Source organism: Nicotiana attenuata, chromosome 7 (genome assembly GCF_001879085.1).
Source record: "Nicotiana attenuata strain UT chromosome 7, NIATTr2, whole genome shotgun sequence".
Lineage (NCBI taxonomy): Eukaryota > Viridiplantae > Streptophyta > Magnoliopsida > Solanales > Solanaceae > Nicotiana > Nicotiana attenuata.
In genome coordinates this window covers 114483715-114508789 of record NC_031995.1, presented here as the reverse complement: position 1 = coordinate 114508789, position 25075 = coordinate 114483715, and the positions used below count along the sequence as shown (strand labels likewise).

At 39.2% G+C, this 25075-nt stretch overlaps 1 protein-coding gene and 1 long non-coding RNA gene across 3 annotated transcripts; one reads left to right on the top strand and one right to left on the bottom strand.

Moving 5' to 3' along the window:
• On the top strand, positions 914–5389 carry LOC109229757. 2 transcript variants are annotated; one of them, XR_002068602.1, is made up of 4 exons: positions 914–1116; positions 2156–2579; positions 3711–3778; positions 5114–5389. It is a non-coding gene; the product is annotated as an uncharacterized LOC109229757 (long non-coding RNA). The 2 variants fall into 2 exon arrangements; XR_002068601.1 differs by having other exon boundaries at positions 2156–3778.
• LOC109230378 lies at positions 21146–22636 on the bottom strand. Its single transcript, XM_019395884.1, has one exon. The coding sequence runs from the start codon at positions 22634–22636 to the stop codon at positions 21146–21148; it is 1491 nt and encodes a 496-aa protein (XP_019251429.1).

Here is a 25075-nt window from a genome sequence, read left to right as displayed (position 1 = left end):
AGTACTGACCATTGAATCTAGGAGGTCTGTAGGTAGATTGTCCTTCCTCAAAGTTAGGTGGAGCAGTCATTGAGATCCTTTCTAGGTGTTAGCCTTTTAGAAAGAACCTGCTCTGATACCAATTGTTAATTTATTTGAGTCCACCAAACTATAGAGTACCTGGTCCTCTATGAGTTTTTACTGAGAATACTAATAAAACAGTAAAAGAATGAGACACGGGATTTTTACGTGGAAAAATCCGACACAAGGGGACAAAAACCACGACCTACACTCGTAGGCTTTCAACTTCACTAACTTGTAAACACTCAATTACAAGCCACTTTGTAATGACTCTATTACAAAGACTTCAACTCAACTAACTTGTGATACACTTACCACAAGCTACTTTGTCACTCACTAGTTACAAAGACTTTAACTTATGACTAACTCTAGTCACAACACAAACTCAGAAAGTTTATGATTTTGGGTTTCCTAATACACAGGTTCTAAGAAAGCAAGATAGAAGTTACAATGAAGAACAAATAACAAGATTACAACTCAACTAAGAATACACATAGACTCATTGTGGAACTGATCCTTTAGTGGAGTTGTCTTCTTGTTCTTGACACAGTTGTGACTTCAGTGCTGGATCAACTCTTTAATGCTTGAGAGAATATCACTAAATGCTCAAGTGAGTATGTTGTGCCTTGCACCATGTTATTATACTTACCAAAGACATCCACTACAAGAAATGTGACTTTTAACGACCAGTGTCTGACGAAGGGATATGAATCCGGTCGTTATAAGTGTATTAATAGCGACCCACTTTTTTCAGTCATTAAAATTAATTTTTAGGTTAAAATTAGTGAGAGGAAAAAATTCATTCTTTAAATATATAAACTCCGGTCGTCAAAGTAAATAGAAAAAAGGAACGCTCATTTTTTCCCTCAATATTTCTAACCCTACCTCCCCGCGCTCAGGAAAAAAACTAAAAGACCCTCGAGACAAAAATGCAGAATGAAAACCGTCAGGCCACAATAAAAGAACGGCCAGCACTCCTTTCGTTACCTCGATTATGCTTTCTCTGCTTGCCTCCTAGTGAATTGTTCTTAGGGTTCTGTTGTCCTTCTTAGCAAGGTATGTTTAATTTTCTTAATTTGTATTTGTCTGGTAGTAGAGGAATTTTTAGGTTATTAACTGGTATTGTATCTGTTCATTTTTCCTGTTCTCCTTCTCGTCAAAGTATGTTCAGCCGAATAAATATATTCTCGTAGCAGATAATTTTTAGGAGTATTAACTGGAATTTATCTTTTTCAATGTTCCCCGATTTGGAGATTTTTTGTTTTCTTCTACATATTTCAATTTCTACCGACATAAAGCTGATTTTAAGGAGTTTTAGCTGGTATTGAAGAATTGTACCGCAATACCCTAAGTAGAGTAGAATTATGCTTTTTAGATATTGAGATGGATAGTTCACCTCTGTACTTATGGTCTTTTATGAAAAGGGAGATGGTGAGATTCAGATTATTCCTTTGCACTTGCCTCCTGGTGATACATCACAAGAGAGGACCATACAAATTGATGGATCAAGTGATCAGATTGAGGCTGAAAAGTAGCTGGTGTATGAAGTGATTAGTGAGGGATGTGTAACTGGATTAATATTCTTCAGTTTCTATTCTTTCCAATTATTATAGAGAGAATATGATAGGCAGATGACTTTGCCGTCGAGATGATACATAACCTCCTTTTGAATGTTAGAAGTATTTATGTTTGTGTGTTATTTGGTGACATATACCTGTACTTTGTTAATGTATATGTGGATTTTGCATTGCGGAAGTGCACTTGATTTATTTAGTCTTCTAAGAGCTGCTTTTGTAGCTCTCTTGATCTTGAGTTTTAAAGTTCTTCTATCAACACCTTGAAAAGGCAATAGGATATTAATTTTTCAGCAGTGGTGGATTTCCTAACACATCAAAATTACATATTGCATTTATTGCTAGAGAATCATGAATTACCAATTGAGTGATCCTAAATCCGAATTTATCAGGATGGTCATTATTTATGTCTAAAAGTTTCATGTATGTATATTGATTTTATCTACCTATCTGTCCTTGTCTCGCTGGAAATTCATAGTATTTGCAGATATCATTTTGCTAATCCTCTTTTTGGACTACAGCTTCAGTTAATGGGAATTGTAGTTCGTTTCCAATGATCCATGGATGAAGGAGATTGGCTCTTGATGTGCTTCATTTTTGGAAAGAAGTACTCATATTCCTAACTGGACATATTCTTTCTAGTTGCAAATAGGTCCTTCAACGTATGTTACTCCACCTGAAATATAACTCCATTACATTATGGATGAATAGTTTGTTATCCAGAGATATAAAATATATCTGTAGTGTGACAGAGCACCTATCTATGTCTACATTTTTTCCCATTGGTTTCTTCTAATTAGTTGGATGTTGCTGGAGCAAGAGAATAGGTTTCTACCTGAAGACAGAGCACCTATCTATGTCTATACTTTTTTCTCTCTGCTTTGATATCCTTCACTTCAAATAGGGTGAGGATGGGCATCTGCCAGGAGTTTGTACTCCCAACCAGTAAGTCTACATCTGTCTTGATGCGTACATAATATCAATTGTTAAATGTTTGTGGTATTTGCTGTTGTTTTACCTGCTATGTTAATGCTACCCGGTTGTGAGTTACCTACTTACATTAATATGTGAACTATCTTTATATGTGTGGAGGTGGCGGGTTGATAGGTAGTTGTGTGTTTCTCCTCAGACCACACGTATGAGATTAAGTTGGTTTTGTTGTTGTTGTTGTTGGAGTGGTGAGCTTATACCTTCAAGACAGACACCACACAAATTGTTCTTCTTCCTCAATTTAAAGGCACGCTCCTAGAGTTACTGATTAGATCTGAACAAGTAGATATTGAACATAAGGTGAAATACTCTTTAGTAAATTAGTGTACAGGGCAAACTGTGGTGGGTTGAAGAGGTAAAACACATGTACAAAAACAAAAGCAACAATGCACGGTTAACCATGTAGCTACATGTTCCTAGTGTACAAAAATATATGTATCCCCCTACTAATTAAAGACAAAGAAATAGAAGAAAAAACCTTATACAACAAGATATTAGAAAAAACTAAGCAAAGATGGGCAGTTTCTTACACTTTTTATGAGCAGGAGATTCATTTTTGTGAGAAAAGACATCACCTAATTTTATCAAAAGGGACAACAATAGTTAGGAAATCACAGCAAAATAACTTTTGTTTAATACTTGCTGATTTTGATAATGTATCTTACTTATTTGAGTATTTTGAAGAGCAGATGGAAATATTAGACAATGCTCTATAAAGGAAAGAAAGTGAAAGTACCAGCATATCATAGGAGTTAGGACTATTCTCAGATTCATCTATTACAAGTACTTCAAATATTCTTATTTTCCCTTTTAATCTTCTAATCTAGAAATAGATTTGGAGCATTGACTGATTGAGAGATTTGGGTTCTTTGTCTTTTTTTTAAAAAATTTATAACACTTTTGATTGCTAATTAATTGCATGGGTTTAGTTTAATCTTCTATTAATTTAGTGAACCAACTACTGCTTAATGTATTTTCTAGTATTTTTGTGACTCTTTGCTAATTTAAATTGTACAAATATAGTTCCTAGATCTGATAGTATATGCTAGACATTGGTTTTGTAATTTTGGTGCTTGAATCTACTAGTGGAGTTCCTACATCTGATAGATTGCTATGGAGCTCCTCAATATTGGAATTTCTCGGCCCATCTCAAGGTATCATATGGTTTCAATCTATTTTCTTCTTTATTTTCTTCTTTATATTGTTAAACTTCTATGAGATGATAGTTGGAAGAAGAGCATTTGTATTCTAGGTAAAGAAAGGATTCATTAGTTGTTTCAAAAATTCAAAATAGTAGAACAGGCAAGTTGATAGCATGTAAAACTCCCTCATATTAATTGTATGATTTTTTAAAGAAGATGAGCAAAATGCTCAATTTAATAAAAAGGAATGAGTCGGTTCATAGAGGAGAAACTAGAGTTAAAACTATGATATTAAATTAGGAATGCAACTTTTACATTTCGTTTAATATTTGAGCTTGAATATTTTTATTTTACTTTTTAAAAAAATAGCTTTCACCTCCCATGATGTTGGGGGGTTTGGAATGAATCCCTACCTCGTATATAAGAATGATAACAAAGGATTACAGTGGAAGGGGACACAAAATCAAATCTCCATGAGAATATCAAAGTACTTAGCTACTTATAATATAAAATAAAAATAAACCAGGTTCATAAGACGATCCCAAGAAAAGCTATAGCCTCTGCAATGTACCTGGAGCTAAATTGAGCTTGAATATGCAATTTTAGTTTTAGTAAATATGTCATGTTATTTTTAGAACTCTTACTGTATTGGTAATGGAGCTTTTTATATAGAAAATGCTGAAACTTAGTTTCAAGTTGGTTGTTGCCGCTGTTTTAAAAGGGTTTTGATTTTATGCAGTAACAATAGTAATTTTACTTTGGTTCTGGTTCTATAGAGTTCACGTAAGTACCTTAGATTTCTCTCATACTTTGTCATCCCGTTTCTAATCAAATGTGTTATTAGTTGTCAATTCTCCATGGTTGTGAGTATTTTTGGCTTTGCATCAGTCTTCCATTTGAGCTCTGCATATTGAGTGTGTGTATTGGAAATATCTGGATGAGTCATGTGACATACTTGATGCTCTTCGGTCTGTTGTTATTTTCTTGGTTTTGTCAATAGAAGCCTTTTCAATCGTAGATTGGTTTATTTGATATATTATGTTTAATTTGCTCTTGTTTGGTGTGATATTATGATGTTAGGTAGTATTGCTTTTCATGTTGTTGCTGCTCTTTCTTTTTGATTTTGCACTTATAGCCCATTATATGTTATAGATTTAGTGATATTTTTACTGTTTGATTTATTGATATTAGTGTAAGAAGCTCTAACAATTCATAATGCTATAAAATATATTTTTACATCTTATAGTGTTAGCAACCTAACAATCTTAAATACTCATTTATGTCCTAAACAAAAGTAGCTAGTAGTAGTTTGCTTGCTAAACTAACATGAACTTTTTCTTTGAACAGATCAAGAATTTGAAGTCATGAAGAATCATCTTTGAGATAGTGTAAAGCGAGTTGAATTTGAAAGAAGAAGTTGAAGTACAAGAAGAACCTACTTTATTTTTCTAGCGGTTGTTTACATATGTTTCCATTTGTACATGCAACAATTCCATTTTTGTTTTCTCTAAGTGAAAAAATAATAATATCATACAATTTGGATATGTATACATTCGGTAATGTGACTCTTTAGTTCTTTGTAATTAAAGAGTGATGTTTTATATGAGCATTGACTATTTTGTATATTTTTGTAAGTCTGTATATATGTGAAAGCATAACTACAATCAACAGAAGGAGTTCTATTCTCTAAAAGCAATTAAAACGACAGAAGTAGTTGCCCCGTTATTGGAGTTTTTTTACGACCGAAATGACAAATAGCGAAGGAGATATAACGACCGGATTTTTTACTTTCGCTAAAGGGTTTTTAACGAAGGAGTAGGATCCGGTCGTGTACTTTTAACGACGGAGCTTTTAACGACCGGCGACGACCGGATTTTTTCCGGTCGTAATTGACTAATAACGACCTGATTTGGACTTTTAGCGACCGAATTTCCACTCGTTAAAGGCCCATTTTCTTGTAGTGATCCCAAGGATGATGTCATTTCATGGTTGGTACACGCCTCTTCCCAATGGGAAGCGACTGCTGCACTGTCGCGTGTACAGTTGCAGGCAGGTACTTTCTGCAGTTGCTTTCCAGCTGTATAGTTGACTTATACTTCTGTCAGAGAACATCCAGGGATCAGGTCCCTGTCTTGTTCCTCTTTTCTCTTTATTTGCAGCAGTTGACACTTGCTGGAGTTCAGGCAAGACTCCGTTCATTTGAAATGTGTACCAAGTGTGCCATCTATCTGGTTCTTGACAGTAAGTTTATTAGATCATCAAAACATAAGGCAAAAACATTTAAAACCCATCATCGTGCGATCAAATCGTCAAAATAACATCTCAAACAACGAATTTAGCACCAAAACTCATGAATTTCACAAGATAGTTCAAATTTCTATTTTCTCAACCAAGGGTCCGATTTATACCAAACCAACTCCGATTCTTATCAAATTTCACAGATATGACAGAAATATTATATTAAGCCTGTACCGTGCTTCGGAACCAAAATACGGGCCCGATACCATCAAGATTTTACACCATTTCATTTCCAAAAGTCCTTATATTTTCCAGCAAATAATTTTCTTTAAAAATTCTTTTCTCGGGCTAGGGACCTCGGAATTCGATTCCGGGCATACGCCCAAGTCCCATATTTTACTACGGATCCTATGGGACCGTCAAATTAGGGGCCAGGTCCGTTTACCAAAAGTATTGACCGAAGTCAACTTTAATCAAGTTTAAAGGTCAAATTTAATATTTTTCTTAAAATTCACATAAAAGCTTTCCAGAATCGCGCCCGGACTGCGCACGCAAATCGAGAAGAGATACAAGGAGGTTTTCAAGGCCTCAAAACACAAAAATGGACTCTAAAACAAAAGATGACCTTTTGGGTCATCACAATAATTTAGATGTATCTTTTTGAATATTTAATTTTCTATAGACTTTATTCTTGAGTCCCAACTTGGTTAATATCTTTTCACCCGTATGATTTATATTTTCTTTTCCTTTGCTTGGTTTCTTTTACGTTGTTATGGAATAGTTGATGGATCTATACTCTAGCCATCTTTTACTTTTTTTAAATTCATCGCCCTTTAAACAGTAAAAATGTCTAGAGAGTTTTGCTAAGTCCTAGAAAAGAACATATGTTATTGCATTCTACTTCCACTGGTGAAATTTTTTACATGATTTTTAAAAAAATATCGAAATTTAATCGAACCGTACTGATACCGATGCCGAAGAGAAACCGACATAATTGGGACGGTTTCGAAAAGTCTAATTTTGGTTATACATAATAGAATAACCGAATGTTAGTAAAAAGGTAGTTTTTGTATGTTTGCCAAAAGTGAGTTTGTTCACTTTGATTGCATTTTCTTTGAACCTAGTGGAGGAAGGGATTAGGGTGGAGTGGTTTGGGAAGATTCTCTGATAAGGGCTTGGAATGTTGGGTGGTTGCACCACATGGATTCGAATCTAAAGGGCTAGACTGAGCCACTTGTGTGCTATTATTGAGCTTGACAAGCAAGGGGTAATGGTTAGAGTGGGTCCTAGACAAGAATGTTAGTAAATATGTAGTTTTTGTATGTTTGCAATAGGACCATATTCTCTTTATAAAGTCAATGTATTTTTTAACAAATGAATATATCATGTCCCCTATCATTGTGTCTCTTTCTATTTATAGGGAACAAGTTCCTAGAAAACCTAATAATACAGGTGCATAGAATATCCATTAGAATATTCTTTTTAATATCCTATCTTGAAACTAGCCGTTATAACCATGCCAAGGATGTACGACCTCGACCTTGATCTTTGATGACTCTTCGACCGCAATTGTCACGACCCAAACAGAAGGGCCACGATGGGCACCCGGTACCTTACTCAACCGAGTACCAACGTGACATATCTTTCTTACCGTACTATCATTGGTAAATGGGCCAAAAGGGTCGTCATGAGATAATCAGAATAAAATATAAGGGAATACTAGACTTAGGATGACCCAACATAATATAGAAACTTATACATGTGACATACGGGCCTATAAGGTCGGCATGATCATTTGTAAACTCATAACATTGGCCGACAAGGCCATACAAGTATCCATATACCTGACATCTGTCTACAAGTCTCTAAGAGTACATAAACATCATAAAGGTCGAGACAGGGCTCTGCCATACCAGTCAATACATGTCCAAATCATATTGACCAAATAGGCAACTCTGGAGCAAGTGGAGTGCACCAACACCTTTCGCTGAGCTGATAGCCTACTAGCATATAGACTGTCAACCTGTCTTTCAGGACCCGCGAGCATGAAACGCGGCGTCCCCAGGCAACAGGGATGTCAGTACAAATAAAGTACTGAGTATGTAAGGAATGAAGAGTAGTATATAAAAGATATGAAAGAAATATGGAGTAAAGTACTCAACCTGTAAGTCTGAATAGCTCTGTGGATCGTAAAATATTTATAATATCATGCATGTGCATGTAAATGTCATCACGCATAGGTATATGCGTACATAACATCATCAAGCCTCTGAGGGCATCCCATCATATCATCTCGGCCTCTATGGGAAAAATTATCAAGTATACCAACTGATCAGGTGGTGGTGCGTACATAACGCCATAACCTTTCCCCATACCCCATATACATATACTATACGCGTATATAACGCCATCTGTTCATGAGTCAATATACATGTATAAATGAATGCAATGCATAATGAAGTAAGTCAATAAGATCTCTCAGAATGTCATGAGACCCATGAACAGATGATATGATAGTAGGACATATGGGGAATCAAGCACATAGGCAACCCTGGTACTTCTAAGATAGAATCATTTGTGAAATTTGCGTGCTTGCTCGTTTCGTTGTATCATATGGATCATGCCAAAAGGAAAGAAGGAATAGCCTTAACATACTTTTATGACCTCTTCCTTATTACTCAACCAAGCTCCACACAACTTCTTGCATCCACAACAAGTGAAATGATATTGTCGTTAACATATAATGTTGTACCATCGTATTTGGCTAGTCGTATGGCTTAAGGAAAATCGGGCAGCAACTCCCCCATTTTAATACATCCCAAAGACCACTAAGGGTCATCAACATCCCAACAACAACAATTATAACCAACAATAGCAACAACAGCAATATAATCCAATATGAGTTTCTTCGGTTATCTTAACAATCATATTGAGCGGCAAGCTTGTTTTTACTCATAACAAGATATAAATTGAATCCAACTCTTTTTCCATAAATTAGTTTACAACCTTCAAAACGTCATACTTATATGTACTATATTATTTTTAGTTCAAAACATCCACAAAATGCCTTCAAAAACAGTCTCATAAGACTAGCACCTTAATTTTTATCGCCAATCACTTGTTTTTCATCTTTTCTTCTTCAATCAACTTAATTAACACCTAGAAAAGCTTAACAACAACAGCCAAAATATTATTAAATTATTTCTCACAATTTTCAGCCACTACAAACCATATATTTAGCCACAAAACAGTCCAACCAAAAAGACAACCATATCCCATGTTCCTTCAAGTGCTATCTTATGGGTTTTCACTCAAACAACACAACCAACACAAGATTAACCTTAGACACAATCAAGAAGATGTTATTCATACCTTGGACAATAGCTATAACTCGAAACTCTATCTCAACTTAGATCACAATAGCCCCCAATCACACCACAACATCATAGAAGCATTCTCTTATAGTCTTTAACACATTTGATGATGATTTGAGTTGATTTTCCTTGAGTTTGGTTCTTGGGATCTTGGGATATGTTAGGGAGGGTTTTGGAGAGCTTGAGAGTACTTTGGTGTAAGTATTTTTGACGAGATATAAGGGGATAAGATCACTTATAAGCCCACCGCCTCAATTCACCAAGCAGGTGGGTAAGATGCCTGCTTGGCAGCTTGAGCAGTGCAACTTCGGACACTTGTATCTCTCTACTCCGATATCGTATTGACAAACAGTTTTCAGTGTGAGAGACTGGACACAAGGGGCTTTAATTACATATAAAGATCTCCCTGTAACTCTCAATATATTAGGAGAAAACGGCGTCGCAACCTGGCCCATAAACCTGCCAGTTTCTCCGAAGTGCGGCAACGTGACTTGGCGACCCTACTTTAAAAATCCATATTTATCTACCCCGATGTCGTATGAATAAATGGTTTGGACCATTGGAAACTAGGTTTCAAAACCTTTATTTTGATATATAATATGTCCCAAAATAACCTCATATAACACATGACATATATTGCTCAAAATACTTCATTACAAGGCAAATCCTTAGTCGGTTTTTCCGCAACTTAAATCCGATTTTTTTCAAACTTTATATTTCATATCCAAACATCATATCTAGTCATATCATGACTTTAAACTCATTTAAATCATGATTAACAAGTTTCATATTCATCTTAACTTACTTAAGACTTCGGTAAACCTTTCTTATCCTTGTAGAAGGATTTCGTCCTTTTTAAGTTTACATTAGATAATCCTATCATGCCAGAGCTGTCACACCTCTTTTTTACACACCCGAGGGTATATATAAGGGAGTTTTTCCAATTGAAGTGATATTATTGGAAATGAGATTATTTATTTATTTTTTAGAGTCGCCACTTGGAATATTTTAATTGGTGTCCCAAGTAACCGGTTTATTTTAAAATCCCAAATCAAGGAAATTCGACTTTCCTTTTGAAGTCTGCGAACCAAAAATTCTAAGTAAGGAATTCTGTTAACCCGGAAGAAGGTGTTAGGCATTCCCGGGTTCCGTGGTTCTAGCACGGTCGCTTAAACTATTACAATTGGCCTATTATCTAATTTTAATACATGTTTTAGCCTATGCTACATTTTTAACTTATTAACCGCTTTTAATTAATTTAGGAAGATTCAACGTTATCTAAAACATGTCTTGAACCACGCCACATGAAATGCACCCGCAGTCCACGATACATTTTATTTAACGTTGTTGAGAATTGGAGTTGGGTCACATGAAATAAACACCCGAGTTTAGGAAATTAATTTAAATAGCGCGCCTAAAGAAACTACACACTTTTCAGTTAATAACAAGGTTTGCGAGGGCCATGGAAAATTCAACTGATGACACACCTAGATTTCTAAAGAGTTAAAATTAATTAAGTGAGGGCCATGGGTTTTGGGATTTTATTCAACATGGCACACCTCAATTTCACTTCTATTAAAAGAGTTCTTGATTTAATCTTTGAGGACCATAATTTATATGTTTGGCTAATATGACACACCTCAAATCTAATGAAAGGAGTCTAATTAATTGATTAAAAGACTAAGGGTGAATTTCTAATTTATTTTGAGACTAAAGTTCAAACTAAAGTGAATAAAATAAAGGCTTAGTATTAAAAACAATCAGCACTTTGGCGTTCGGTTGTTTGAAAAGCCCCAAGCTGGCAGCAGGCCTAATTGCATTTTTGAGAAATTACATGTTAAAACACAGCAATGGAATCGGGCTCGCGTGAAGCCCAGAACACTCAAATGAACACCAAAGAGGCATTGGGCACAACTAGGCCAACGCCAAAGGCCCAGATATGTGATTCAGTACAGTCGAATGAGCGATATTACAATTCTTCATGAAAGCCTGAGATTAAAAAGACTACTGACAAACTCTTGCAAATTTAGACAAATGCAAAGCATATTCATGATGCCAAATTTCATTCTATAATTAAACGTAATCCTGATGCTACAATAATTCATACACAATTACCCTTATCTCTTGAAATCTAACATAGTTCATGACTTATAACCAAACAGTAACATGATTCCAAATAAAGAATGCATTTACTAATATGAACCCCAACTGAAAATTCTGATTTCAAACTTATACATATCACTTTAACAAATTCAAGCAAATCCCCAAAAACAAATACTAACCTCAATAAACTTAAATAGATATGAAGCGAGAGTATGTAGTTCAACTTAAAACTTTTATTACAGTAATCCCACAGTCCATACATGTCCAAACGATAACTTCAATAGCTTTACAAATTAACATGCGAAATCTAAACAACTCTCCTACAGACCAGATTTAAGCTAGTAACAGAAATGAACAAGCAGAATACAGGAAGAGAAAACTAAACTATTGCAAAATTGAGTGAGTTTAAAAGCATAAAAGGGACATTTGATAAACACGGAGGCCATAGATTTCCCATTTAATTAACAGCTGCAAATCCTTTTATTTCATCATGTCAAGTGAGGTTCAGTAAATACCTGAATACAGCAAAAATAAACCAGAATAATAGCCTGAGGTTAGGAAGAAGCAGCAAGCAGTAACTCAGCAAAAGAGGGAGCAACAGCAGTAACTCAGCAACACCAAACAGCAACAAACCAAGCTTTTTAAACCATTTTTTGAATCCAGAATGACCAGAAATTATTGAGGAAATTTCGACTATGGAGATTTTTTAAAAAAGAAACAGGAAACCAGAACCAATTTCTTCACAAGAATTGCAAGAAATCTCAGTAGTTTAGAACTCAGTCGTCTTCTAATAGTTTTCAGTGTTATATTTCTCTCAAAATCTGACTTGATAATGAAGTAACAGGCCTTTTATAGAGGCTTCTTAGGGCAGCAGAAAATGGTTCAGATTTTGCCTGTTACTCCTTTTTTAATTTTTGTTTTTGCAAGCTAAACCCTGAAATTCTAACTTGTTTGCTAGGTCAGTCCTTTTTCCACCTTCCAGGAAATTTCCTAAATCAGTTACACAAGACTCCCTAAACTAAAAACCCTGAATTACCCTTTAAGCTTATGTTGTTTACCCTCAAGACCAACCTGGGTCAAGTTGACCCCAGACTCAACCCCAAACCTGGGCCTGCCAAACCCGGACTGATTCCCCTCCTTGGGCCTCTATTGACAGAGCCCAAATTCAAATCAAAATCAAAAACCCACAAATTTAATGGGCTAAACAGAGTTGCCAAAAACCAGAAAACTTTTGAAATGAAACCAAAACCAAAAACGAGAAAGAATTAATTAAAACTAAACATGAGAATTAAAACAAACGCAACTAAACATACTCTTAATCTAATCATGCAAACAGAACACTGATTAAGAACGCAAAAATAATAAAGAAAAAGAAAAGAGGAGACAGAAGGAGATGAAGACGGGAAGAAGAATAAAAGAACGGAAAAAAGAACGAGGGTACCTACAGAAGACAGCAAACGAGCATGGATTGAAAGAACTCGGATGTGTTTGATTTTGAGCCAAAATTGGCCTCAATCACGTGCTCTTGCTAAGAACAAACGGGCAAGGCCAGTTTCGACTCTTAATCACTTGTCGAAAACTGGAAAACTCGGATGATTTTTGTTTTCCTTTTCTGCCTTCTTAGATCCGAAATCGGCTCCGTTTGGTGATGATTTGAGGGAATATAGTGATGGATTGGGGAAGGGTAGGTTGTGAGGATCTTGGGGTGTGAATTTGGTGGTGGTTCGAGGTGGCGCCGCCACCGGAGAAGATGAAGAATTTGGGGCGGCGTTAAGGTTTGTCTGAGATGATAAAGGAGATGAATTGAACTGATGGAGTCCTAAGTTGTCTTTAGGGTATTTGGACAGTTATAAGCAATGTGGGGGAAGTGATTTGAGCCGTTGGATGAGAATAAACGAAAGGCTGAGATGGGCTTAGACTAGACGAACTCGAAACTTTATTGTTTGGATAGGCTGGGATATGGACCGGGTACGGGGCGATTTGAGCCTGGATTTGGACGGGCCCTGAAGGAAAATCATTTGGGCCTCGAGAAATCTAATTAATAATAAGCCCAAAATCAGATTTCTCTTATTTCTTTTCTTTTTCTTTTTCAATTTCAAATTCTTTTCTTTTCTAATTAAAAACCTAAATTAATTCTTAAACTAAATTAACTTACCAAATTAGATTAATTACTAGTCAAGGTATTTGTAAAAAATTAAATAACTCCTAAATTGAAGAAAAAACTATAAAATTCAAAAATTAAAAGTTTAAAACTGCAAAGTGAGTTATTATTTTTTTCTTTTTTTTTGTTTGTGATTTTTTCCTATTTTTGTAAAACAACTAATTTACTAATTAATCTAAAAATGCAAAATTAAATACTAAATGCAAATGCAATGTATTTTTTTTGTATTTTTCATGAATTAAATAAAATTAAACATGCACAGAAAAATACAAATAATTAGAAAAATTCTATAATAATTCCTAAAATAACAAACAATTAAAAGAAAAATCTAATTCCTTGGGATTTTGTAGGAGTAATTCATGTGGGGCAAAAATTACGTGCTAACAACTGCCCCTCTTTGCTCGGAAACACGAAGGGTTTTCGGGCAAAGATAAAATGAGCAATTATGATGGATTTTTGCCCGTTTGAAACTCCATGAGAAGCATTTTTGGAAAGAGTCCGACCGAACCTTGCTTCAGAGGTTGCCTACATATCCTTGGCTATAAAGGAATCAGGTCAGTGTAGTTCTGGAAGTTTCGGTAGCTGGGACTACCAGGAAGCTGTGATTTTACTGTTGCTGCTGCTGCTACTGCTTGCTGGACTCCTTATTACACCAAAATGAAAAATAAAAAGCTAACTTGCTAAGCCTATTAACTACGAGTTACAAGATTCCTATCTATAAATCTTCTGAAGCTTGATCTTGAGTCTTGGCTGGTTCTTGCTGCAGACTCCGATCAGAATCTTGATGCTTGTCAGCTGTAACCGCTGGTTCATTCTTCAGCTTTGGATCAAGGTGGGACACGCGAAGCCTGTGAGTTTAATCATATCTTGAGCAGTCCGCATCTTTTCCCGCTTCAGCACTTTGAGTTCACTTCTTTTTGCTCTTTTTCTTCTTTTCTTTATTTTGGATTGAGACTCATTCTTTTGGTCGTCTCGAACCCTGTGCCTCGAGGTCAAACCTGCTCAGACACCAAAACAAATAAACGAACGAAATTTTTCTGCCCCAATTTTCACTAGGAAAATTTTGTGAGTTATTGTAACAAACCCTACACTATTTCTCTATTGAAAGCAATAAAATAAGGATCGTGTGTCTTTAGGAGAAAGAGATTAGGGAGTGGAGACCCTATGTCTAAAAATAATCTCAACTAGGGAGTGGAAACCCTATGTTGGCAAAAGGCGACTAGGGGATGGAGACCCTATGTCTAAAAATAATCTCAACTAGGGAGTGGAGACCCTATGTTGGCAAAAGGCGACTAGGGAGTGGAGACCCTATGTCTAAAAATAACCTCAACTAGGGAGTGGAGACCCTATGTTGGCAAAAGACGACTAGGGGAGTGGAGACCCTATGTCTAAAAATAACCTCAACAAATAACCTCAACTAGGGAGTGGAGACCCTATGTTGGAAAAAGGCGACTAGGGGAGTGGAGACCCTATGTCTAAAAATAATCTCAACTAGGGATTGGAGACCCTATGTTGGCAAAAGGCGACTAGGGAGTGGAGACCCTATGTCTAAAAATAATCTCAACTAGGGATTGGAGACCCTATGTTGGCAAAAGGCGACTAGGGAGTGGATACCCTATGTCTAAAAATAGTCTCAACTAGGGAGTGGAGACACTATGTTGGAAAAGCGTAAAAGATTGAGATTGGGGATCCTAAACTACTATATATATATATATATATATATATATATATATATATATTTTTGAATTTTCTTCGTATCTCCTTTTTTTTCATCTTGTTTTGTTTTCTCTATTTTTACTTATTTCATGGAATGAGTAAATGCGGGAAAATTTGGAGGGGACTTCCCTTTTTATGGATTGTTGCTGCAAAGTTGTTTCTAGCACTTGCGCATTTTTTCCCCTTTTTTTTGGTTGCACCTGCTTCTTGCACGGTTGCTTTGGATTGCACCTGTTTCAAATTTTCAAACAAAGAACAATTTGTTAGTTTGAAATGGTGGTTGGTTTTGTGGTCTTGATTGTTTTTGATCACTTGATCTCGGCCCAACTCTTTTGGTGAGAACCTCTGTTGCTTGCTGGCTTTTCTGAAGATTGATCTTTCTTCTAAAACCAAGGAACTCAACTTTCCAAAATTTCACATGACGATTCACCCGTATGGGGCTTTGGCTTTTTCATCTTATTTTGCCTCTATGGGCACTTGACTTTGGATTTCTTTCATTTTCAATAATTTGGACTTCAGAACATCGGCCATCGTGACCAGTCGGGATCGACTTGATGTCCTGAATGAGGGAATTAAGGCGGGTATAGTCTAACTGAACTGCTTGATTCTAAGGTGGGTGATAAGCAGCTGTATCCGTGTCAAGCCTACCATCTCTTCTCACGAAAGACTTTCCATCCCGTCTCTGAAAGTTTTGCAATATAAGTGGCACCCGCTGAGGCTGGGTACTTTCTTTGGACTTGGCTTTTATTAAGCAGAACCCTGTAAAACCAATCTTGCCATCTTTTCTTTGTATTAGTTTCGGAACAGAGTTAGACCGAAAGGGATTCAAAGAAAAGTAACAAAGGACAATAAAGTGAATTTAAGGAGAAATGTCCCTTTCGGGGAGGAAAGAAGGACTTATCTGGAGTGCATGCAGACTTCAATAGACATGACATGCTTCTTGGACTGGATACCCGATCTGCACAACTATCCTACTTCTCATAAACCCATTGCAACCCGTGTTTTAAAAACCAAGAAACCTTGCCAGGACTCTTTCAGTGCTAATGGTGGTGAGGGGTTTCCTCTTTTCGATCAACAGCACCTTTTGCGGGTTTTCGCCAATCGACCTCTCTCATTTCTCTTCTCACCGTCGCCTTATAGTGCTCTTTACGAGTTTTCACTAACAAGACTCTCTCGTTTTCAATTTCTCTGCTCACCGTCGACTTATGGTGCCCGTGGGTTTCCATCGATAAGACTCTCTCATTTTATTTCTCTCATTTGATTGTATCAGGTCCAAGTAACTGTATTCTTCGGTCCTTGAACATTCTCACCGATTGATCAGAAGGACTTGAACAAGGTTTGGGTAAAAAGGATTTGGATTGAGTTACAACTTTGGAACTTTTTGCGCGGGATCAATGACGAACCATTATAACATCTGCCCAAGTTTCACTTTTGGGGGGAAATTGGATTTTTGTTTTGGTGTGACTGAACCCCAGAGAGAGGCTGCCTACGTATCCTTTCGGAATCAAGTCGAACGTAGTTCAAGGAAACATTTTGTTTTTGTTGTTTTGTTTTTTTTTTTACAAACGTCTTCAGGCTCCAAAGAGGGTAATGAAAGAAAGGTAACCGGCTCAAAGGGTTAGCAAAGAATTGGAGTGTTTGGGGTAGCGAGAAAATCGGATAATGTTGTCTCTGCAGAAAGACTAGACATAGTACCTTTTGAATGCGTCTGCATTTACAGCTGTTTCGGGGTCATTTCCTTCGATGTCTCCTAGGTATAACGCCCCTTTTGGCAACAATTTTCTGATAATGTATGGGCCTTTCCAATTAGGAGCAAACTTTCCTTTCGCTTCCTGATGATGGGGGAGAATACGCCTTAAAACGAGTTGCCCCACTTCAAAGTTTCTAGGCCGCACTTTCTTGTTGTAGGCACGGGCCATTCATTGTTGATACAACTTCCCATGGCAGACTACGGCCATTCGCTTTTCATCGATCAAGGTTAACTGTTCCAGACGGGTTTTGACCCACTCACTGTCTTCAATTTCAGCTTCAACAATGATCCGAAGAGAAGGGATTTCAACTTCTGCGGGTATTACGGCTTCAGTGCCATAAACCAAAAGATACGGGGTTGCTCCAACTGGCGTGCGCACAGTAGTGCGATATCCTAAGAATGCAAACGGCAACTTTTCATGCCATTTCCTGGAACTTTGGATAATCTTTCTCAGAATCTTTTTGATGTTCTTGTTTGCTGCTTCGACGGCACAATTGGCTTTGGGCCGATAAGGGGTAGAGTTCCGATGCGTTATCTTGAATTGTTCGCATATCTCCCTCATCAAATGACTATTCAAGTTTGCAGCATTATCCGTAATGATAGTCGCAGGGATACCAAAACGGCAGATGAGATCGGAATGCACGAAGTCTACCACAGCTTTCTTGGTGATAGATTTGAGAGTAATTGCTTCAACCCACTTTGTGAAGTAGTCGATAGCGACCAATATGAATCTATGCCCATTTGAAGCTTTTGGCTCGATCGACCCAATGACGTCCATACCCCAGGCAACAAATGGCTAAGGTGCCGATATAGGATGCAGTTCTGTAGGTGGTGCATGAATCAGATCACCGTGCACCTGACACTGATGACATTTTCGGACAAAACTGAAGCAATCTTTTTCCATAGTCATCCAATAATAGCCTGCTCGAAGGATCTTCTTTGCCAAAACATACCCGTTCATGTGGGGTCCGCATACTCCTGCATGCACTTTATACATGATTCTTTCGGCCTCTTCAGCGTCAACACATCTTAACAAATTGAGATCTGGAGTCCTTTTGTATAAGACCTCACCGCTCAAGAAGAAACCGCTTGCGAGCCGTCTAATGGATCTCTTTTGGTCTCCACTGGCTTGCTCAGGATATTCTTTAGTTTTCAAAAATCTCTTGATATCATGATACCATGGTTGAACATTCGGTTCTGCCTCAACCGTATTTTCCCATATTTGGATTTCCAACGGGTCGATGTGGGCATTGCCTGGGTATGGCAGCATCGAGGCCAAAGTAGCGAGCGCATCAGTTAACTCATTGTGAAAATGAGGAATGTACCTGAATTCAACTAACTTGAACTGCCTGCTAAGATCTTCCACATGTTGCTTGTAGGGGATAAGTTTGACATCTTGAGTTTCCCATTCTCCCTGAGCTTGTCGGATAATCAGGTCTGAATCTCCCATGATCAACAATTCTTCGACATCTTGGTCGATTGCCATGTTCATACCCATAATGCAGGCTTCATACTCGGCGGTGTTGTTTGTGCAGAAAAACCGAAGCCGGGCTGTGGCTGGATAATGCTGACCGGTGGGTGAGATCGAAATTGCCCCAATTCTAATGCCTTTTGCATTCACAGCGCCATCAAAGAACATTTTCCACGCATTGGTGTCTTCTGATGTTATCTCAATTGAATTCACCTCTTCATCCGGAAAGTAAGTACTCATGGGTTGGTATTCATCATCAACGGGGTTTTCAACTAGGTGATCTGCTAAAGCCTGGGCTTACATTGCCGTGCGGATGACATAGACTATGTCAAATTCAGTGAGCAAGATCTGCCATTTTGCTAACCTGCCTGTGGGCATCGGCTTCTGGAATATGTACTTCAGAGGGTCCAACCTGGTAATGAGGTAGGTGGTATAGGCCGACAAGTAGTGCCTAAGCTTCTGAGCGACCCAAGTCAGGGCGCAGCAAGTTCTTTCCAACAAAGTGTACTTGGCTTCATAACTTGTAAACTTTTTGCTTAGATAGTAGATTGCTTGCTCTCTCTTTTCGGTCACATCGTGTTGCCCGAGGACACATTCGAAAGAGTTTTCCAAGACTGTTAGATACAAGAACAAAGGCCTCCCAGGTTCAGGTGGGACCAAGACTGGTAGGTTCGACAGATATTCTTTGATTTTGTCAAAGGCTTCTTGACACTCATCCGTCCATTTAATCACTGCATCTTTCTTTAACAACTTGAAAATGGGCGCACACGTGGAAGTCAATTGAGCCATGAATCGGCTAATGTAGGTCAACCTTCCCAGCAGGCTCATAACCTCTTTCTTGGTTCTTGGAGGAGGCAAATCTCGAATAGACTTTATCTTTGTTGGGTCTAACTCGATGCCCCTCCGACAGACTATAAATCCCCAAATTTTGCCAGACGGAACCCCAAATGCACATTTAGCTTCAAATTATACTTGCGCAGCCGCTCAAAGAACTTTCTCAGGTATGGTCGTCCTGTGTTCTGGATTTGATGATCACATCGTCCACATACACCTCGATTTCTTGGTGCATCATGTCGTGAAAAATGGCAGTCATGGCCCTCATATAAGTTGCCCCGGCGTTATTCAAACCAAACGGCATGACCCTGTAACAGTAGGTGCCCAAGGGTATGGTGAAAGTTGTCTTTTCCGCATCCTCTTCATCCATCAACACCTGGTGATATCCTGCATAACAATCCACGAAAGACAGTATCTCATGTTTGGCGCAGTTATCAACAAGGATGTGGATGTTCGGCAAAGGGAAGTTGTCCTTGGGACTTGCTTTGTTCAGATCTCTATAGTCCACACATACTCGAGTTTTCCCATCTTTCTTTGGCACAGGGACTACATTAGCCAACCACGTGGTGTATCGGACCACTCGGATCACCCCCGCTTTCAACTGTTTTGTGACCTCTTCTTTAATCTTATCACTGATATCAGTTTTGAACTTTCTTTGCTTTTGCTGGACAGGAGGATAATCGGGGTAGGTCGGCAACTTGTGGACCACCAAGTCGACACTTAATCCTGGCATGTCATCGTATGACCAAGCAAACACATCTTTGAATTCAAACAAAAGTTAGATCAATGCGTCCGGGGTTTGTGAATGCTTATCTTGGTTTCATTGACTTCTTCAGAGCTACCAAATTAATCGGCTCGGTATCATTTAAGTTCGACTTCTTCAGAACTACCCAAATTAATCAGATCTGGGCATGAAGTCCGCAAGCATGTCATGTTATTTAAAGCCGCATTATTAGAACTGAAAGAAGAAATAAGAAAGAGTAACTAAAATCAGAAAGAATAAAGAGAGATGAACGATGAGATATTGATTTCATTTTATTGAATTTTGAAGATAACAGGGTTTACATTGGAAATTAAAGACAATAAACTAAAAGAAAACATCCGAGTTACACCCTGAAATAACTCGTGATGCAGAAAAGGTGGCAGGACTGGACTACCAGGATTCCTGCCTGATTAGGAAAGGAGTAGCCTTCCAATTTTGCAACTTGGCATTGGGCCCCATATACAGCACCTCAGCGGTGCTCGAGCTTTCTCCCGGCTGAACCATGTGGGTTTCATACAGCATCTGCCTCATAGCCCCATAGATTTCTTCAATTTCCTCGGCCGTGAAGGCCTCATCTTCCTCTTCCTCATTGTACTTAGACCTGACAAATGTTCTATAAAGATGCGGAATCGGGTGAGGCAAGACCCAACCGTTATTCTTTCGTTTATCTGCCCATTTTTCGTCAGCTGGCGTGGGTTGGAAACCTACCCCAAAGAACTTCTCGCTAGCAGCCAGAGTGATAGGTTCGGTGATTCCTTGCAATGACGTCCCGAGCCCCTTCCCGGGTTTATAACCATGCCTGATCATTTCCTTGGCAACCATAATTGACGCATTTGAGAGAAAGGTTTGAGGACAAGGGTTTCCTTCTTCACATTGGTCTGCGACCACAACCTCGAAAGCTTGATAGACTATATGTTCACTTCCTTCCCTAGCTTTGAGACATGGGACTGACGGGTCCCGGTAAATCGACTACTCATCTTCTCCGTGAACTACAATCTCCTGATCTTCATGTTCAAATTTCACCATCTGGTAGAGAGTGGAAGGTACAGCCCCTGCTGCGTGAATCCAAGGTCTTCCCAAGAGGAAATTATAGGAAGTATCCATGTCCAAGACCTGAAAGGTCACCTCGAAATCCACCGGACCAATAGTCAAGATCAGATCGATCTCACCTATGGTGTCTCTTTTGATACCATCAAAGGCACGCACACAGACGTTGTTGGGCCTGATTCTCTCGATACCGATCTCCATTCTTTGCAGAGTTGAGAGAGGGCAAATATCTACTCCGGAACCACCATCCAGCATGACCCTTTTCACATAATATCCCTCGCATTTAACTGTTAGATGAAGGGCTTTGTTGTGGGCGGCCCCTTCCGGGGGCAAATCATTCTTGCTAAAAGAAACTTGATTGACTGCAAAAAACCTTTCTGCCATCCTTTCCAACTGTTCCACAGTGGTTTCTATGGGAACATACGCCTCATTGAGGGTTTTGATCAACACTTTCTGATGTTCAATTGAATTCATTAGCAGAGACAACAAAGAGACCTGAGCAGGAGACTTCCGGAGTTGGTCAATTATCTCATTGTCCGCCATTTTCATTTTTCGGAAGAACTCTTCTGCTTCTTCAGCACTAACGGGCTTCTTGAGTGGGAAACGCTTCTTCGTGGCATTATTCACTTCCTCCAGATTGAGGTATTTCTCAGCCGGGTTATTTTCCTTTGCTTCTCCCGAGATCTCTTTCCCCTTGTAAGTTACTACCCCCTTGTTGTAGTTCCATGGGACGGCAGTGGGATCTGTCATGGGCCTCTGCGGTGCGCGGCCAATAACCACGGTCTCATTCAGCCTTGGTGAAATTACTGGTCCCCGCACCACGTAGGTCCCTTTAGGAACATACATTTTAGATCCCTTGTTTAGCTCAAACCTTCTTGGAGGGCTCAATGTCATTTGTCCTTTCCCGTGACCCCGGGGAACATAGAGAACGTCATCTTTTGAGGGCGCTGACCCAGCTTCGGTTTCCTCTTTCTTTTTAGTATTCCGAGTGGTGGGTTTACTCTTTTTCTCCCCTTTGTCTCGTTTCGCGACAGCCTTTGGCTTCTTTTCCACATCGGCCATGGCAATGATGGCTTTTAGAGCTGGGTCAAACTCTTTATCTTCACAAATTATTCCAATAACCGGCCCGTTGTTGTGAGCCGGTAATGGATTGTTGGTTACATTAGGAACGTCTTCATCCTTTAGCACTATTCGTTTTTGTTCTATGAGATTTTCCACAGCCCTTTTCAGGGTCCAAAAGTCGTCTGTATCATGCCCTTCCGCTCCCGAATGGTAAGCACATCGAGTACCGGCTCTGTAGGAGGGCGATTCTGGGTTCTGTCTGGTTTGGGGGACGGGCTGCAACAGACCCATCTGGACAAGTTTGGGGAAAAGGCTGGAATATGACTTACCAATGGGTGTGAAGTTTGCCATCCTGGGCGGTTCCCGGGCACGGGCATTGTAAGGGAAGTTGTTCTGTGGAGGTCGGGGATTATACTGAGCTTGGCGAGGAGGTTGATTTCTGGGAAATGGAGCTGGGTTTTGATTGAATTGTTGTTGTGGCCTAACGTAGGGCTGGGCATTCATCACTGCATATGGCTGAGGAACTATAGCATAGGCCACATCCTGATGGGGATAGTAATGTTGTGGGGTTCTTGCAGGGAAGTAAGGTCTGGGTGGACGGGGTTTTCTTGTACTTGAAGTCGACATTGCCTCTTATTCCTTCTTCTTTCGGTTTGCTACACCTCCAGACCCGCCTTGAATTGCTTGGGAGGTAGCGCTTATAGCAGATTGACTCAAGATGCACCCTGTTTTTAAACCATTCTCAACCATTTCACCAATTTTGATGGCCTCGGCAAACGGTTTCCCCATCACAGACATCATGTTTTGATAATAATCAGCCTCTTGGGCTTGAAGAAAAACACTAACCATCTTTGTTTCATCCATTGGAGGCTTGACTCTGGCCGCTTGTTCGCGCCATTTGACAGCATACTCTCGGAAGCTTTCCGAGGACTTCTTCTTAAGATTTGACAACGAATTCCTGTCAGGAGCTATGTCGATGTTATACTGAAACTGCCTGACAAAATCCCGAGCCAGGTCATCCCAAATATGCCAACGAGATATATCCTGATCCATGTACCATTCAGAAGCAATGCCGACCAGGCTCTCTCCAAAATTATCCATGAGAAGCTCCTCTTTTCCACCTGCTCCCCGCAATTGGTTGCAGTACCTCTTGAGGTGGGCTATGGGATCCCCATGCCCGTCATACTTTTCAAACTTCGGGGTTTTGAAACCCAAGGGTAGATGCACGTGTGGGAACATACACAGGTCAGCGTAGGATACGCTCTTTTGCCCGCTCAAACCCTGTATATTTTTGAGACTCTACTCCATGCTCCTCATCTTTCTGGTAATCTCCTCCTTTTCAGGGTTTTTTGTGGTTTTTTCCTGCCCCGCAGTAAACTCGTACCGGGGCGGCTGAGGGTAAGCATTGGTAGTAAACTGGGTAGGTTCCAGTGGGAAAGATGGCACTTGAAAGGTGAAGGATGACGGATCAAAGCTAGGCCTGGGTAGAGTGGGTTGTGCCGTAGCTGAACAAGGTGGCGCAGTGAATATATTTGAGGCCGCACCTGACATTAACACCTGGGGGCGAGCCTCAGAAGGTGTTCCAGCAAAGTGAGCTGAGATGGTAGGGTATCCCAGTGGGGTACTTGGATAACTTATGGGGATGTTGGAAGTCCCACTTGCCTTGGGAAGTAGCTCAGGGAATCCAGGAATCACACTTGGTGGTTCTCTGTCGTTGGCCCAGGCGTCCCACATTTCCATCATGCGGAGACGAAGAATTCTATTTTCCTCAGCAGTTGCTGACTCGGAAGTTGGGATGGCCGAGATCGGACTATCCTCCGGAATAGGAACTGTTGGCAGATGACTTTCCGAAGACATTTCAACACTTCCTTTTCACCTTGTGAAGTACGGATGTGAAGCCAGATTACCACAAAACCAACCACCTTAATATAGAACCTGTACTTAACAGTAGACAACAAACCAGTCAGTTTAAAGCAATTAACATATAGGTAATCGCACATTGGGGTGTGATGCACCTATACAGTTAAATGTGTTTCTACATGTGTTCGCAACGGTTGCGTGTTTCATCCCGACTCTTGCTTATTTCCCCAATTTTATTTTCTTTCCACTTTGGCTCTTTGATGCTTCTCCTCTCATTCCCATTTTCCTCTCTTTTCTTTCCTCTCTTTTCTTGCTTTTTTTTCGTTTTTTTTTCGGTTCTTTCGTTCCACATCCCTCTTTTATTGGAGTTATTTACAAAAATCATGACCAGATCTGATGAGGATTGCCTACGTATCACGACGCCGCGTGAATCATATCATTACGTAGTTCAAGAAATAAGTACGAAAAATAAAGAAACAATTTTTTTGGGAATTTTCAATTTTCATTAATAAGACTCCTAAACTTTTCTATTACAAAAGACTTTAACATACTCATTTTTTGGAATTTTAACAACTACAAATAGACTCAAAACAACAACTGAGGTACAGACTCGATAAATGAAAACCAATAGTACATAAGTGCTTCTACTCCTGGGGCCCGTGGGACATCATTCGGTCTTGCCACGGGCCTATGTGCAAGATCCCCTTGAAGACGCTCCAGATCACTCATTATTTGGCGAACAAATGTCATAACCGCAGCAAAGAAGGTGGTCCTAGTCATGTCTTCACATTCTTGACACTTCACGACGATGTAGTCGGCAATTGCTCTAACCCTCTCCCGGATGATACCTTTTTCTTGGAGCAAACGCCCAATTTGCTGAGTTCTAGCTTCTAACACCTGGGTGTCAAGATGGTTTTGACTCTGCACTGT

Bases quoted from the DNA above. Each gene is read 5' to 3' on its own strand.
- LOC109230378 (XM_019395884.1), bottom strand. From the start codon at position 22,636: ATGGCAAACTTCACACCCATTGGTAAGTCATATTCCAGCCTTTTCCCC.